Source organism: Phaethon aethereus, assembly GCF_964289735.1.
Source record: "Phaethon aethereus genome assembly, chromosome: 13".
Classification (NCBI taxonomy): domain Eukaryota; kingdom Metazoa; phylum Chordata; class Aves; order Phaethontiformes; family Phaethontidae; genus Phaethon; species Phaethon aethereus.
In genome coordinates this window covers 12,442,791-12,457,732 of record NC_138589.1, presented here as the reverse complement: position 1 = coordinate 12,457,732, position 14,942 = coordinate 12,442,791, and the positions used below count along the sequence as shown (strand labels likewise).

Below are 14,942 nucleotides of genomic sequence, written 5' to 3'. Positions count from 1 at the left end.
GGTGGAGATCTGCTCCAGCGTGGAGCTCCCTGGGGCTGCAGGGGCACAACTGGCCTCACCGTGGTCTTCCCCACATGCTGCAGGGGAATCTCTGCGCCGGCACCTGGAGCAGCTCCTCCTGCTCCTTCTTCACTGACTTGGGTGTCTGCAGAGCTGTTTTCACAGGCTCTCACTCCTCTCTGTGGCTGCAAATGCTGTGTGCCTGGTTTTTTTCCCCTTCTTAAATATGTTATCCCAGAGGCACTATACTGTCGCTGATGGGCTCGGCCTTGGCCAGCAGCGGGTCCATCTTGGAGCCGTCTGGCACTGGCTCTGTCGGACACGGGAGGCTTCTAGCAACTTCTTGCAGAAGCAAGCAACCCCTGCAGCCCCACTGCTACCAAAACCTTGCCTCGCAAACCCAATAGACCCTGCTTTTGTGTTAACATTTGTTCAAATGCTATTGGTGTGTTTTCTTTCTTCCTTCCTTTTGTGATTGGTAATGGCCAAGTTTATTGACAGGACTGATCATAAAATGATATATGCAACATACTTATCAAAAGTAAGCTCCCTTGCTTTGTAGCACAGAGACTGTGTTGCTGGTATCCTGAGTGTTCATCAGTAGGTGGTACTATAGTACAAAATACAAGTTTACCACAAACTTGTTTCCAAGGATTTAAATACCTCAGTGTGCTAACCTGTGTCACGTTAAATTGTCTTGATTTTACAAAACTGTGAATACACAATGCAATCCCTAAAATTGTAGTCCTGCCTTGGCAGTGACAAATAATCCCTGGATATTTTGGTGTATTTTCTGTACGTTCGAGTGACCTGCTTTTTCAAGAGCAGCCTTGTGCATTCCTTCAAATATAGAGGCAGCTTGTTAGTGCACAGCAGGTACAATGCGATTCGCTCCTGTTTACACCTCGAGGTTTTCCTCTCTATTTATGTATCCCAAGCTCTGGGGAGAAGGTCTACACAGGAAAGTTAAGGTGTAGTTATTTAGGGAGTGGATTTACAGGACACAGAATAATTCCACACGGACTTCGGTGAATAGTTGTAATGTGCACTCAAGTGCTTCTGTGGAAGTGACTTACTGCACTCTGAAACTGGAATCACTTGCATTATCTGCATGACTTGTGCAGGTAGAATGAACCTTGGGATATCCCCCCTCCAAGCTGGCCAGACGTGAGCCAGCTCCATTTTGAAATCCTTATTTCCACAGTAGCACTGTGCTGTACTCCACTTACAATTTCTAACCTTTCTGTGTGGACAGAGCCAGCTCAAATCTGTATCCAAATGGCTGCCTTAAGCATTCTCAAGTGTCCCCATGGAGATCGGTAGTGGATTATATACTGTATTCATTCATGTTCTAGTTTCCTGCCTGTTAATGTCTGAGTACAGGGAAAAAGCCTTGTCAACATTACTTTCATATATTTAGGAAACATAAAAATAGGTGATGTGTCTAATCAAAAATAATACAGTTACATTTGAAAATGTCTCTCTTGGTAATTTTGGAATTTAATAGCAACATACCAAACCTGAGCAGTTGTTCTTTAAAGAACATAAAAAATTCTTTTAGATTGTTCCAGTAGAAGCTTGACACATCACGTTACGATTTTTATTTATATAATGTTGATAATTTTTATTTCTTTTTGATGGATTTCTCATGAGATCTGTTTAGAGCTTTCATTTCATAGGAAACACAGCTATTTGTTTCTAAATAGTTTTTACCAGTTCTTCGTGAAGTATATATGTTGGGAGTCCTTATAGTGTCTTCTGGCAACTTGTAGCTGTCATTTGAGTATCATTTTCTTGATACTTAAGAATTTCTCTAGGCTAGTTCCTTGTTATGTTTCTAATCCATTCACTTCTTACTTACCTTTTTAACATTTATGGGTTTTGGAACCACTTTAGTGAACTGTTGTGTTACTTTCTTTGCAGTTCTTTGGTAGTAAGGCTTTTCTTCATATCCAACACATTAATAGATTTTTACTGCCATTTTGTATCAAAAACTTTCGTCACTACCAATTTTTAAAACTGAGGGTGCATGTAGTCTTCGTGTTGCATAGTTTGCTTCTGTGGTCTGGCACAGTGGAATACTATGTGAGGAATGTGTTGCATACTTAGTTGGATAATACGCTATTATGATACTGAAATTTTATATTTTAATTATATGCAGTTTTGTTTTCAAGTATGTTCCTGTGATGAATCGTAGGCATTTATTAGCTGAGAAAAATTTTCTAGCTAGCAATCTGAGCTATGTATTTGGGGATCTCTGGCTGCAGATCTTTCTCGGTACTGAGTAGCTGCCAGAAGTTTGCCTGGTTATCTGCTTGCTTTGTAAATCCTCACCTCTGGAAGCGCTACCGACGGGGGCAGATAACGCAGGCATGCTGTGTTTTTAGGTTGGAAACACTGATTATAAGCAAATGAACAAGATATGTAGTATTTATGTTCTTAAATGCAAACATTCATAAGGTAAATACAGTTTTATTCAACCAGTATTTTAAGGAAATCGAAGCAAGTGATCTTTTTTACAGTGGAGAAGAGGGGTATGGTATTTAAAAAAACTTTTGTGATCCTTCGTCCAAAAAAACAGACAATACTACCTATTCATGATGATGCTGTTTATTGCCTTCAGGCTGTCTCAGTATGGAAGACAGCCCTAGTCAAGATTTTAAAAATCCTGAAAGCTATCCGGAAAAAAAAAAAAAGGTTTTTGTTCAGATGTCAGGTAGATTCTGGGCCCCACCCCCCCCCTTTTTTTTTTCCCCCAAGTACAGAAGATTGATATCCAATAGATGATGTTGCTAAACTGATTGGTAAGGAATGCTTGGGGCTTTGAATGCTTGCCTGGGCCTTGGTTCCTTTTGGAGATCTCTTAAGTATACTGGATGTTCTTTGAAGAAGTATTTTATGTAGGTTTAATAGACAGTTTAAGAATCTAAAATAAGCCATTCTTTATAAAAACATAACTTAAAATGTAAATCAAAGAAAATTAGTTTTATCTTGTGCAAAACAATATTGCCCATGATTTATTACTCCAGCTGCTTAGAAAATTTGTCTTTTCTAAGTATGTATTTGAATGCAAATCTTAATAAGTGCAAGTTATAAGAGACCAGTGGGGCCTCCATTTTTAATAATGAGTGTTTCTCTTTTTGTCAAAATTGCCATATTGTGAGATGTATTTCTTTAATAATGGTATTTACATTCATGTAGAATTAAATAACAACTTTCCTGGATATATCTTTTATTCCTAAATCTTGTCCTTTTATATGATGGTAAGAGATTTCAATCTCTCTCTCCTAATTAAAGTAAATTACAAAAACAATTAATAAGTTTGCATGAGGCAAATTTACTGAGTTGTAAAGTCTGTAAGCTACTGAGTGAAAGTCTGTAAGCCAGTCACTTTCCTTTGCATTTAACATTCCAGCTTCTATCTGGTTACAGAGTGTGCATTCTATGACAAAGATTCTCAAAATGCTTAGACTTCATTTCTGTGCAGGTTATTTTCTGTATAATTTAATCTGTAATTATTTTGAAAATATTTTTCTGCTCTCTGAATTTTCTCTCCATGTTAATTTTCTTCAAGAAAAAGCGCTGGAAAAGGTCAGTAAGTACCAAAATTACCAATATGTGTTACTGGCAATTACAAACTCAAATATTGATGAATAACTGACATGTAAATACTACAACTGAACTAATACATCAATGTAACATCAGTTTTTTTGCAGGTCACATCCTATTTTTTCTAATCTTTTCCACATACCTGTGTGAGAAATAGCTTTTAGGAGGAATATTGCAAACATATTATTGAACGTAAGAAAGCTCATTTTTGCATTATTTGTGAATATATGCTTAAGAACATATTACAGTTTTTGGGTTTTTTTGCAGTGTTAATAATCATTATTCATGTAATCACTATTGTTAAAAATTCTTGGAGATCAAGTTACTAAGGAGGAAAAAAATAAAATGTTTATTTTTCTTTTATTAGCAACCAACTTCTGTAGCCACATCTACTGTTCGCCTAGGACTTCCAGTGCAAGCCAAAGTTGTGCAATCAACTGCTACACCCGTCAGTGCTACATCTGCTGCGACTCTGCCAGGAGGTTCTATTCTTTCACATACCACAGTAAGTAGTAAGAATACAAAAAGCAAAACAGGGGTGAAGAAATGGATGTTTGTAATTACATGTTTTTTCAACAGTGAATTTTAATGTTCACAAGTTTGCTTTTATCACAAACGTAATCCCAGAAATTAATAATGAATGTATAGTCAAACTGTATTATGCAGGTGCTGAGTGATAGCCTAAATCTTACTTTCTACTGTTTCCTAGATGATAAAAATTTGGGGGGTAGCGTAGATTCAGTTTTAAGTTGTTTGTTTTTTTTTTAAGGGAAAACTTAAATCAGCTGGACTCAAATACTGTGTCAGTGGTGGACATGCTGCACTACATTTGTCCCCTGTCGAGAGCTGTGGCGTCTGCTGTGTGGGCACCAGTGCCGCAGGACCCACGGCATCACCTGTGACATTGCAGTGCAGGTGCCTGTGTCAGCTCGTTCTGCATCTGCACCCAAGACAGAGCAAAGCTCTGCAGTCAGTCTGGATTGGGAGGACCTGGTAGCTTCTGCTCAGTGTGTTATGCTGCATAGCTGAGCTCTCTAGCTTTGATGTGTCAGGCTTTGGCACTTGGAAGGGTGGCATACTAAGTCAGATAAAGTATGAGAGCTGAACTGGGGGTGTGAGTGTACATGGTGCTCTGTACAGCCTGGTAAGTTTTCCAGCCCTCTAAGGTTGAGGAGTGTGCAGCATGGTCTTTGCATGTGGCCCAGCTAGGTCCAAGACAGTTCTGCTTGCTAGGGCTTTGCACTGGTGCAAAAGCGTATATGCTGCTGCTGGGTTCAAATTAGGTTGGGAAGCTGTGTTAGTGTGTTTGTTTCAGCTGAATCTTGAGCTGTCATTGTGGTATAGATAGTTGTAAACCTGATGACATGAACACAGATCATTGGGAATTGACTTGTTTATATTAAGGGCTAAATTTACGGAAAGTTGAGTTACAGAAGTCACATCATCATGGTGATCTTAAAGGGCTGGGTAATAGCAACTCATTTTTCAGTGGTGCATTTATTTTTGTAATAAAAAGAACTTCAAATGAGGACTTTCACTGTTCAGTAAAGGGTGACAAAATTAGGGTTATAATAAGTAAGGTCAATGGTTTTATTTTGTCAGTAAGGGTGTATTTGAAAGGAAATGAGTCTTTCTTGTCAGGCTTTCAAGAACTTTATGGTTGAGTAAAAGAATTAAAAGGAGATAATTACCTGTTTTTTCAATATAAAATATTAATAGGTATCAGTAGCTACAACAAGTGCTCAAAATTTATTCAAGACAACAGTAGCAACTGGAACATCAGCTTCTCAACAACCTGCAGTAATTACTGCTGGACAAACTCAAGCTTCAGCACAAAACCAGGGTCAGCCTCGGCTGCCACTTCCACCTCACACAACAGCACAAGTACCAGCACAGCCCCAGGTCATACCAAGCTCTCCTGTACCTGGAACTACAGTTGTATCACAGGTAAGTTTTAAAATACTAGATAGTTGTTTTCTTAGTACTTTTTGAACTTCTAAGGTTTATTCAGAAGCAGAAAGAACTTTTTCTTCATGCAAACACACTTCCCATGATGGAACAAATACTTTACAAACAAGAAACATTTCCCCTCATTTCAACTAAATGGGATACAAATTATGAGAGGGAGGAAGAACACTTGTGGTCAGCTTTCCCTATCCTGCCGTGTATGTGTCAGTAGTGGAAGAACTATTGTGTTTCTGTAGACAGAACAATCAGGCCTTCAGTTTATGGACTTCATTACTATCATGTTGCTGGGCCTCAAAACTGTGGTTGCGCTGAAGTGTAACATTTCTGTTTCTTGGACTAATTACACCATATAAAAATAATGGCTTGAAAAAATTAAAGCATCTGTTTTCCTACTGATGAAGAAAACATTAGATGATGTTTGAAGACTATTTCTAATTTGATTTTACTGCTGTAGCTGCTTTGTACAAAAACATATTGAATCAGTAATTTAACAAATTAAGATAGCTTGGGGAACATTGTACATTGTGTATTGGGCATCTCAAAGGAGAATGCATTTCCAATAAATTGTGTTACTTCTCATATTTAAGGTTATTTTTATCGAAACAGACTGTAAAATATTAAATATATTTCTTTCATTGATTTTTTTGTTAGTAACTGTGAGGTATGATGTTCAGTTACATAAAGAAGTGAAGAAAATACCAGGTAACTAGCAGCAATAGTAAAATAGCTGCAGATGTATTTCCAATATGTCCTGCCTGAATTAGAACAATTTCATCATTTTCCCAATTTATAGTGATCAGAGCATGCATTGATCCTGATTGGAAAATAGCATGGATCTGATATTTGTTTTCTTTGGCTTTTGCAGGAAATGCAAGAGAATGTGAAAAAATGCAAAAACTTTTTAGCTACCCTTATAAAACTTGCTTCTCATAATTCACCATCTCCAGAAACATCCCGTAATGTGAAAGCTCTGGTTCAGGATTTGTTGGTAAATATTTAGTTATCTTTCATTTTGTTAGTTATCCTTTAAGCTTGCTATTTATGTATGCTAAAAACCGTTGCTTTGATCTTAACAATTTATTCTGCTGTAATGAAAATGAAAGCAGTTGAGCTACATCAAAATGCAAATATTCTGTATGTTACTTAAAAAAATCTGTCAAAGGTAGGCTTTCTCTTAGTTTCTGAAAGGAGAAGTGCATCCAAGTATTTAGTATGCATTCGTCAAAAATGCTCTGATGGATAATATTTTGGTCATTTATTTAGAAAAATAGAGGGAAATACAGGATTTTTCCTTGGTGATTTATTAAGTTTGTTTTCCCTCCAAACCATGGTCTTCTCTGAAACAGGAAGAAGCTATTAAATTTTTTATTCATAGGATGAATGTAGATAACATGCCTCCACAATGCGGGTTAGAGTTTCTAGGACTGAAGGAAAGGTGTTTTGCTAAGCTGCTGAGTCCAAGCAGTTTTGCAGACAGATGCCCCTGCATGGAGCCTTAACTGCAAGTGGATTTCAAGAAGCAAAGTTGTGTTTCAGCGAGACAGAGTCCTTGGGCCGGAAAAAGTCTGACTGAACTGTAGTCTCCAGTGCAACAGATGTTTCAGTGAATTGTATAAATGTGTTGCGGACAGATGTTACTGTGGGGCTGGACAAATGGTCAAGCTTCTTAAAATAAATTAAATGCAGTCTATGAAGATCTTGGATTTAAAAGTAGTTGATACATATTTCTTTGAATTCATTGACAGAGAAACCTATGTATTTTAGACAAGCCTAAGACTTTTTTCAGGTATGAGCCATTCAGCAATAATATTCAGTGGTTCCAGTAAAAACTCGTTTCAACTCTTGAAAACTAAGAAATATTAACTAAGTAAAAGTAACTACTTATGATATTTTAAATGAAGTAATGAGACACATATATAATAAATACATTTTTTGAAGGTTGTTTTGGTTGGTATGTTTTTGTTCTTGTTCTATATAGTCCAGGAAAGCTAATGAATGTTTGATTACAACCTGAGATTGTAACTAACAATACTCGAGAAGTATTACAAAATACACCTGGATGATAGAGTTCTCCTGTATTAACTACTAAATAAACTACTGAATATATATTTCATATATTTATAAGCGTATATTTTGTGAGTAGACACAATATATATATACACACATTTATATAGGTGAAAATTTTCTATATATTTATATGTATTTTTTTAATATGCATATGCTTTACATATAGTTTTATATATACACATACACATTTTCTACTAAGTTAAATTGAACCTTCAAAATTGGTTTTGGAATTAAATAAAGAAATTTTCTTATTCCAAGGGCTGAAAAATTTTATAGTCGTTTGTAAGGTTACTTCAACAACCTGTTTTTTTATTAATATTTTTTTATAAGAACTCCCTATGTAAATGTTAGCAAGAGAATGGAATCCCCAAAAAAACTTGAGTGTTTGTGGGATCTCCTTGTGTCTTAAATTGTGCATCCCCAAGGGAACTCCCTGAATTCTGAGTGGTATGTTACATATATAAATTAGCTCTTGACAGAAGGATTTTATAGATTGAGAGGAGCTGAGGGACTTCAGCTTTGAAACTTCTTCTTGGTACGGTAGGCTATGTAGCTAGAGATACATACATATATATTATCTGAGAAAAAAACAACCAGCTAACTGAACTGAGTTGTTGATACTTTTTTTTTTCTTCTCCCTGAAGGATGCAAAGATTGATCCAGAAGAATTTACAGGCCGCCTTCAGTCAGAACTCAAATCATCTCCTCAGCCATATCTTGTACCTTTCCTTAAGGTAATGTGAATATTGTTTAGATAAGTTTATTTCAGTGCAAATCTCAATACATTAAGTTTTAGAATATACTTTTTACCTAGAATTAGCTTTACCTCTCTAGAGCAGAACTTCTCAGTTTTTACTTTGTGCTGCCAATTTCTGCTGAAATCTTCTTGGTTGGAAGTCATGTGCAGGCTCCATCTCTGTCAGGCCAGCCAGGTGCTGCTTACTGCTTTTGTAGTTGGGAGCTGTGTTTCTGTGCTGCAGCTGTCTGCTCCCTGACAGGTTGAGATAATGGTAAGAAATAGGGCTTTCATACAGGAGGACGACCTCATGTGTTTGGGGCCTTGATTTAGGTTTAAGAAAAATCTATTTGTCATCCAGGACTGATCTGGAGTTTACTGCTTGAGTAGCTCTGATCTAGAATGTTGTAGTAATTAGATTTATATAAAAAAGCAGTTACTCTCTAGTTTAGAAGTCATCCATTGTCTATTCAGTAACAATTCTTTACTGTTACAATGCATATACTTTTCTGTGGTAGTGGGCAATTCTCACAAGTTTTGTGAAGAAGTACGGCATTCACATTCGGAAGACTCACAAGTTATTTCTATAAAATGCTTCAAGTAATTTAATAAGCCTTTTCCATATTATTTTTGTAATCTACATTTGAGTTATTGATAACTTTCAATGCATGTGTAACAGTGATTATGGAAAAACTGAACTGGATAACGCTGTTGAAATAATTGATTAGCTGATCCTATTTGTAATCTGGAACTATCTATAATAGAAGTTCTAATGTGATACCAAATGGATTTATTGTTGGGTCCTAAGTTAGCATACGTGGTTTTAAATTTAACTTATGATTGATTCTGGTACATTAGCTACGATAGGTTCCATATGCAAGATTATACACAAACATACAAAGTGTGTTTAATTATGCCCCAACAGAACAACAACTATAATTTTAAAAGTATTTTTCTTCTAGTCCAAAACTTCTCAATTCAGGGCAGATTTCCTCTCTTTCTTCTCTCCCTTCAACTTTTCTTCAGAACTCTCTCCCTCTGCTTCTGTTTTTTCAAGTTATCATTAACCCTTTTTGTGCCTTTTCCTGTTGTTATACTGCAGTCACTTCTAGCATCATAATAAGTTTTAACTTGTTTGCTTTCTTTGAAGTCCTTTCTTGGCAACAGGCATTAAGTTTTTAAATAAATATTAGAGGTTTAGAAAGGACTGTAGCTTGGGCTAAACACTGTTGCATTCTACAGCTGCCTGGGGGAGCACTTCAAAAGAACATTACTACCACTTAAAAAGTTTACTCGTGAAGGTACAGTATAGTCTTTTAGAACTGTATTTTTTAGTTGAACTGGTCTGAACATGAAGTGTACAATAGTACACTTTTCTAATCCAGTCAGAATATATTAGATCAGTCATAACACAGTAAACAGCTATTGCTGTAGGGCATCAACAGTTAAATCGTCTTGTTCTAGGTACTGGAAGCATGTCAGAAGTAGTAAATTGGTGCAGCTTGTTTCTTCTAGCATGCAGTGGGAATAGGGTTGTTCCTATGGCTCTTCCTTTTCTGTTTCCATTTTTTTTCCCTTCCAAGGACCTAAACTACAAGTTCTAGATAGTCTTGAGGAGGGGACTGTTACATTTTACTGCTGTGATGGAATTGGGGCACTTTTAGGGCACAGGGTTGCTAAATCCAAATTGAAAGCTTATTAAAAATGTAAGCTGAACTTTCTTACAAAATATGTTCAGTGTTATTTCTTTGATGAATAGGCAGATAATAAAATTGTAAAGAGAGCTGCATTGTCTTAATTATGTTTACAGTAAATCTAAAAATACTTTTTGTCAACCTGATAAATTTGATATTTCATAAACTTTCTGTTTTTAGAAAAGTCTACCTGCATTGAGACAATCTTTGCTGAATAGTCAACATTCAGTTTTGCAAGGACAACCGTCTCAGCAGTCACTTCAACAAACCAAGCTATCGCAAGTTATACCTCAATCTGCCTCTGGAAGCATTTCCTCTGTTGTCACAACGCAGACAATAGGAATAAGGCAACCGAACAACATTTGCACAGTCTCTGTATCAAATACAGTGCAGCCTCCTCAGGTTAAGGTGGTACAGTCAAATCAGAGTTCTCAACTGGTAGGTACTGTAGTATAAAAGAGAACTTCTTAACAAACTGAATAGCAATTTTCAATGTTACTTTTATTGCAGCTTGTTTGTGCAAATATTTTTTTGTTTGTATCATATTCTGTGATATATCGTAGTACCTCATTTTATGGCAGTTCACATGTGTGGTCAACCATTAGTTTAGATCATATTGTTATATAAGCACACTGGAATTTGAGTTAATTACAAATCTATAACAGAAAACTTTTCAAGACTTACAGGCAGGAGTATAATTTTTAGTATGTCATTAGGTATGCTGCTTTGCGTAGATTAGTTTGCATTAAAATTAACTCTTATCTCATTTTAAACTCTTCTACGCATAGTTATAAAATCTTGTAGAAGAAAAATTGTACTGTACCAGCATGTCTTGTTTAGAAAGAGTGCCATACTTTGTTATTTACTGAAATATATTGTTGTGCATATTGGAGTATTACGTACTTAGACTCACTAATTTCAAAGGCACTATCGATAAGGCAACTACACAGCCAGTTACTCACTGAGTGTGGTAAATTTATCCTGCTGTTATACAGGATCTTGCATGTGTGTTTACAGTTGTAATTAAAGTATTTTTAGGATTTTTACAAGGCCTTGAGTTTATACAGGCATTATCAAACCTTCAAGCAAAGATCTAAGAGTTTCTTTGTCTGTGGTGTCTGTGTATGTATGAGTAAAGTAGTTGACTCAGGTTTTGAAATCAAATTGACAAGTTCCAGAAGGTGTATCAAGTTGGTACAAATTTATAGTATCAGGATTCAGAAATGCACATATGATAATGTAAAACCTTACAGTGTCTATCCTTGAGTTTATAGGCTCTATAAAGGATAGAAATAAATTTGTAGGGTGTGTAGAGAGAGAATATTTCTTTTGCTTTAATTTAAAACTAGCAGTGCACAATCTGAAAATGTCTGAGCCATCTGAGCCATGTCTTTTGAACCATGCAAATACTTTCTAGTAGCTAAACTACTAACTTTGAAATAAAAGTAATATAATTTTACCATCCTTTAGTGAGCATAGTTTTAATGTGTAAGAACATCTTAGCTGCTAAGTCTGACTCTGGCTTTTGTAATACACACAAGGCATTTGGATATTTTGCACCTGAACTTGGCTGCTTTCTGTTCAGACAATTGCATTCTTTTCTTTTTCTAAGATGGGTTCTCCCATCCCTTGTCGACTGTTGTGTTGATTAGAAAAACATTCCTCAGACTTTTTGTGACTTCTTTTTGATTCGTCCATGTTTCGTGAGACTGAATTGACAGTCGCTTTGGTTCTTCAAGTTAGGGGAGCAGGAACTTGCTGTAATTACAGGCAGTAGGTGTAAAAATTACTCCCTGTCCTGGGGAAAGCAAATTTCTGACAGCAGCTGACAGGTTCCTTACAAGTATAAAGGGCCAGTAAGTCTAGCCTTACCTCATGCCACAATCTTAGGACTAACCTACTGCCAGGTAACACAGCTTTTTCCAATGTTTTGTAATCCACTTTAAACACTCCTGTCCTTACTAGGCAAGTTGCGCCCCACCTTTTAAGAAACAGCGATGTAGAACAAAAATGTGTCAGTAAGTCCACAGGAATTCTTACTCCTATGATTATAGTTCTTGTGAAATATTTTCTGAATGGGATAAAGCCAAATTTATGGGAGAGACACCTTCTGTGTCTCTCTCACATGTCAATTCATACTCAAAGCGAGCAATTGTGATGTTAACCTGAGTAGAGATTAAGAATGTGAAGAGTTGCTCTGTCATCTTATTCAATGTACCTATGCAATATGAGGGAGCTGAAAACTGCTAAAGTAATATATTGTGGAGATTGATCTGATGGACAAAAGAAGTTGTTTTTCTGTCTGGATGTCATAGGTCTAGGACTGAAATTTCATCTTACTGGGTACATGAAATGACCACTATGTTTTCAAAAGGTAGCAAACTCTGCAGAGCAAAACTATACCTAATACTATACCTTTTCTAGAAAATATTTAGGGTGAGGTGAATACATTAAAAATTATAATTTATTGGCTTTATTGCAAAACTGTCTTTCTGTATTTGCTTTTAATTTATCAGTAGTTAGTTAATAGAACCAAACATTACATTAACCAAGCACTTCTTATTGGCCTTCACATAAGTTCTACACAGACAAACGCAGCATCAGACAGTAAGAGTTACTGCATTAAAAAAATCTTACATACCACAACAACCATCAACTCAGGTGCCAAGCAGACAACGCAGCACCATCTCCATATCACACTATTAATTGTTTGTATTTACTTTTTTGTGGTGACAGTGATCACACTCTTCACACTTCTTAGTGCTCCCTAAAATCAGAGCACAGCAAAGAGCTGCTGGCCATCTTGCCTGGGACTTGTCCGGAAGAGGAAGATTACAGCTGGCTTGCCTAAGGGTGGCCAGCACTGATGGAGGAAACTGGCTGAGCTCCAGATTTTCCGAGCCTGAAGCTCAATGGAGAGAGTTCCAGCTGGCTTTTCAAACTGTCCAGCTGCAGAAGGGCAAGCCTGTTTTGGAATATAGTTCCTTTCATACCAGCCCCTGTATAGTGGTCTACTTTCTTTTAAAATGTGGAGAATCTTTTAGCTGTTCCTTTCTTCTGACTTTTCTGTTTTACAAAGGGGTAGGATATAGTGATGCTCCTTCCAGTTACATTGAGGTATCTTGCAACATGGGAATTCTATGTATGCTGTTCAGCATGCAATGTAGATTGTGCAAAGGAGACTTCAGCGTTAAAATGTGTAGTGTTAGTGGAGATGAAAGAGGAGACACTTTTATTTACCTGTTTTGTGAGGTATTGGAATCGCGTTCCAAAACTATGAAAAAGCTGTGCTCTGAAGGACTGGATAGTGCTGTTAGTACGGTAACTACTTCTAGCTAGGGAAAAAGGGAATAATCTTAGGCTAACATTTTATTGATGAGACACTAATGAGATAAACCAGCAATCAATTTTTTTAATTGTTCTAAGTGCAATGTTCAAAGTTTGTCTAAATTGGCATTCTTAGGGTGCAGGAGGTCTATATAGCCTTATATATGCACATATTACCTGTCTTGTTCTGGGTGTTACAGCAGACAAAATTTCTATGAGAGAGAGAGATGTTCTTTATTAAATGTGTTGAAATTGTAAGTAGATTGATGAGTAATGGAGATCGATTAGCACTTTATATATTGTGTTGACACTGCATTGTAAAGGGAAAGTACTCCTGGAGGTTGAAGCCAATTACTAAATTTAAACGATAAAGAAACAGTAAGAAATTCCAAGTTTCCTAATCTTAATTAAAACATTTAATTATATGCAAAGCAATATAAAGATTTGTGCAGGTCTAGGATTAGGAAAGATGTGTAGAAACACATCTGGACCATTGTTGCTGCAGTAAATTGTGCACAGTGTCCAAAGGGGAGATTTTACCATCTTCTAAGTTACATTGGAATAGTATTTGCTAAAACATTTACTAACACTTTTCCAGGGACTGTCATAGTGGTTGGAGGCTCCCAAAAGGTGAGATAGAGTAATGGAATTTGGAAACAAGATACAACAGCAAAATGAACATTATGTTATATGGGGATGTTATGCTTTGCTTTTTAATTCTCTACTTAAGCTTTTTCTGGCATCAGTTTTCTGTTGTTGAATGACCGTAATTTGTACACATTTTAGTAACTCGCAGGAAATAATTTTCTTTTTGTCCTGTGTGCAAGGCAGCTTAGAAATGGAAGAGTAAAAGATGGCTATTTGGATAAAAGGAGTAGTTTCTGTTAATGAACTAATAAAGATCTAGTCACTGACTTGGAATTTGGTGTACAATAAAACTTAAATAAAAATTGCTGTTGAGCAATAGACGTCAGGGATCCATTAACAGGAACAAAGCCTGTACTTGACAAATTGTATGCCCATATGAAATACAGCCTAGTAGTTTTCTGTGTTGTTATCATGGACTTTACTGTCATAATTTTGTGGGCTGTACCTTAATATAAGGAGGATATTGGCAATGAATGCTGTTTGGAAACCAGTAGCAAAAGATGGCAATTAGAGGACAGACTTGAAAGCAAAGGCTAAAATAAAAGCTTAAGAGAATTAAACACATGTAACTTGGTCAAACACTGACTAAAGGGGATCATAAAAACCATTACAAATATTTTAAGGGTTTAAACATCAAAGTATATTGATGAATTATTTAGAGCGGTCTAAGAGAGTATAAATACGAATAACAAGATATAATTAAGCAAAGTAGGATTTAGGCACTATATGAGGCAAAATATGCTTACAGTAAGACAGATTATTAGATGGTAGATCAGGCTCCCAAAGACAGTGATGAAAAAGCTGTCATTGAAAACATTCAAAATTAGACGAGGTGAAATACTGCAGGAAGAATTGTATCATAAATTAGGGAGCAGGTAGGACAAGCGATCCAG

General features: G+C 36.3%; 1 protein-coding gene across 1 annotated transcript in view; it reads left to right on the top strand.

The window, feature by feature from the left end:
• LOC309409571 (transcription initiation factor TFIID subunit 4-like) overlaps positions 1–14,942 on the top strand; it is a gene marked incomplete at its 5' end in the record, with an annotated part of 148,095 nt that overhangs the window by 14,939 nt on the left and 118,214 nt on the right. The window contains 5 exons of the mRNA XM_082005740.1: positions 3,977–4,114; positions 5,329–5,556; positions 6,443–6,565; positions 8,289–8,378; positions 10,255–10,512. Of these exons, the coding sequence (XP_081861866.1) occupies positions 3,977–4,114; positions 5,329–5,556; positions 6,443–6,565; positions 8,289–8,378; positions 10,255–10,512 (837 nt within the window). The remainder of the gene's footprint in view (positions 1–3,976; positions 4,115–5,328; positions 5,557–6,442; positions 6,566–8,288; positions 8,379–10,254; positions 10,513–14,942) is intronic.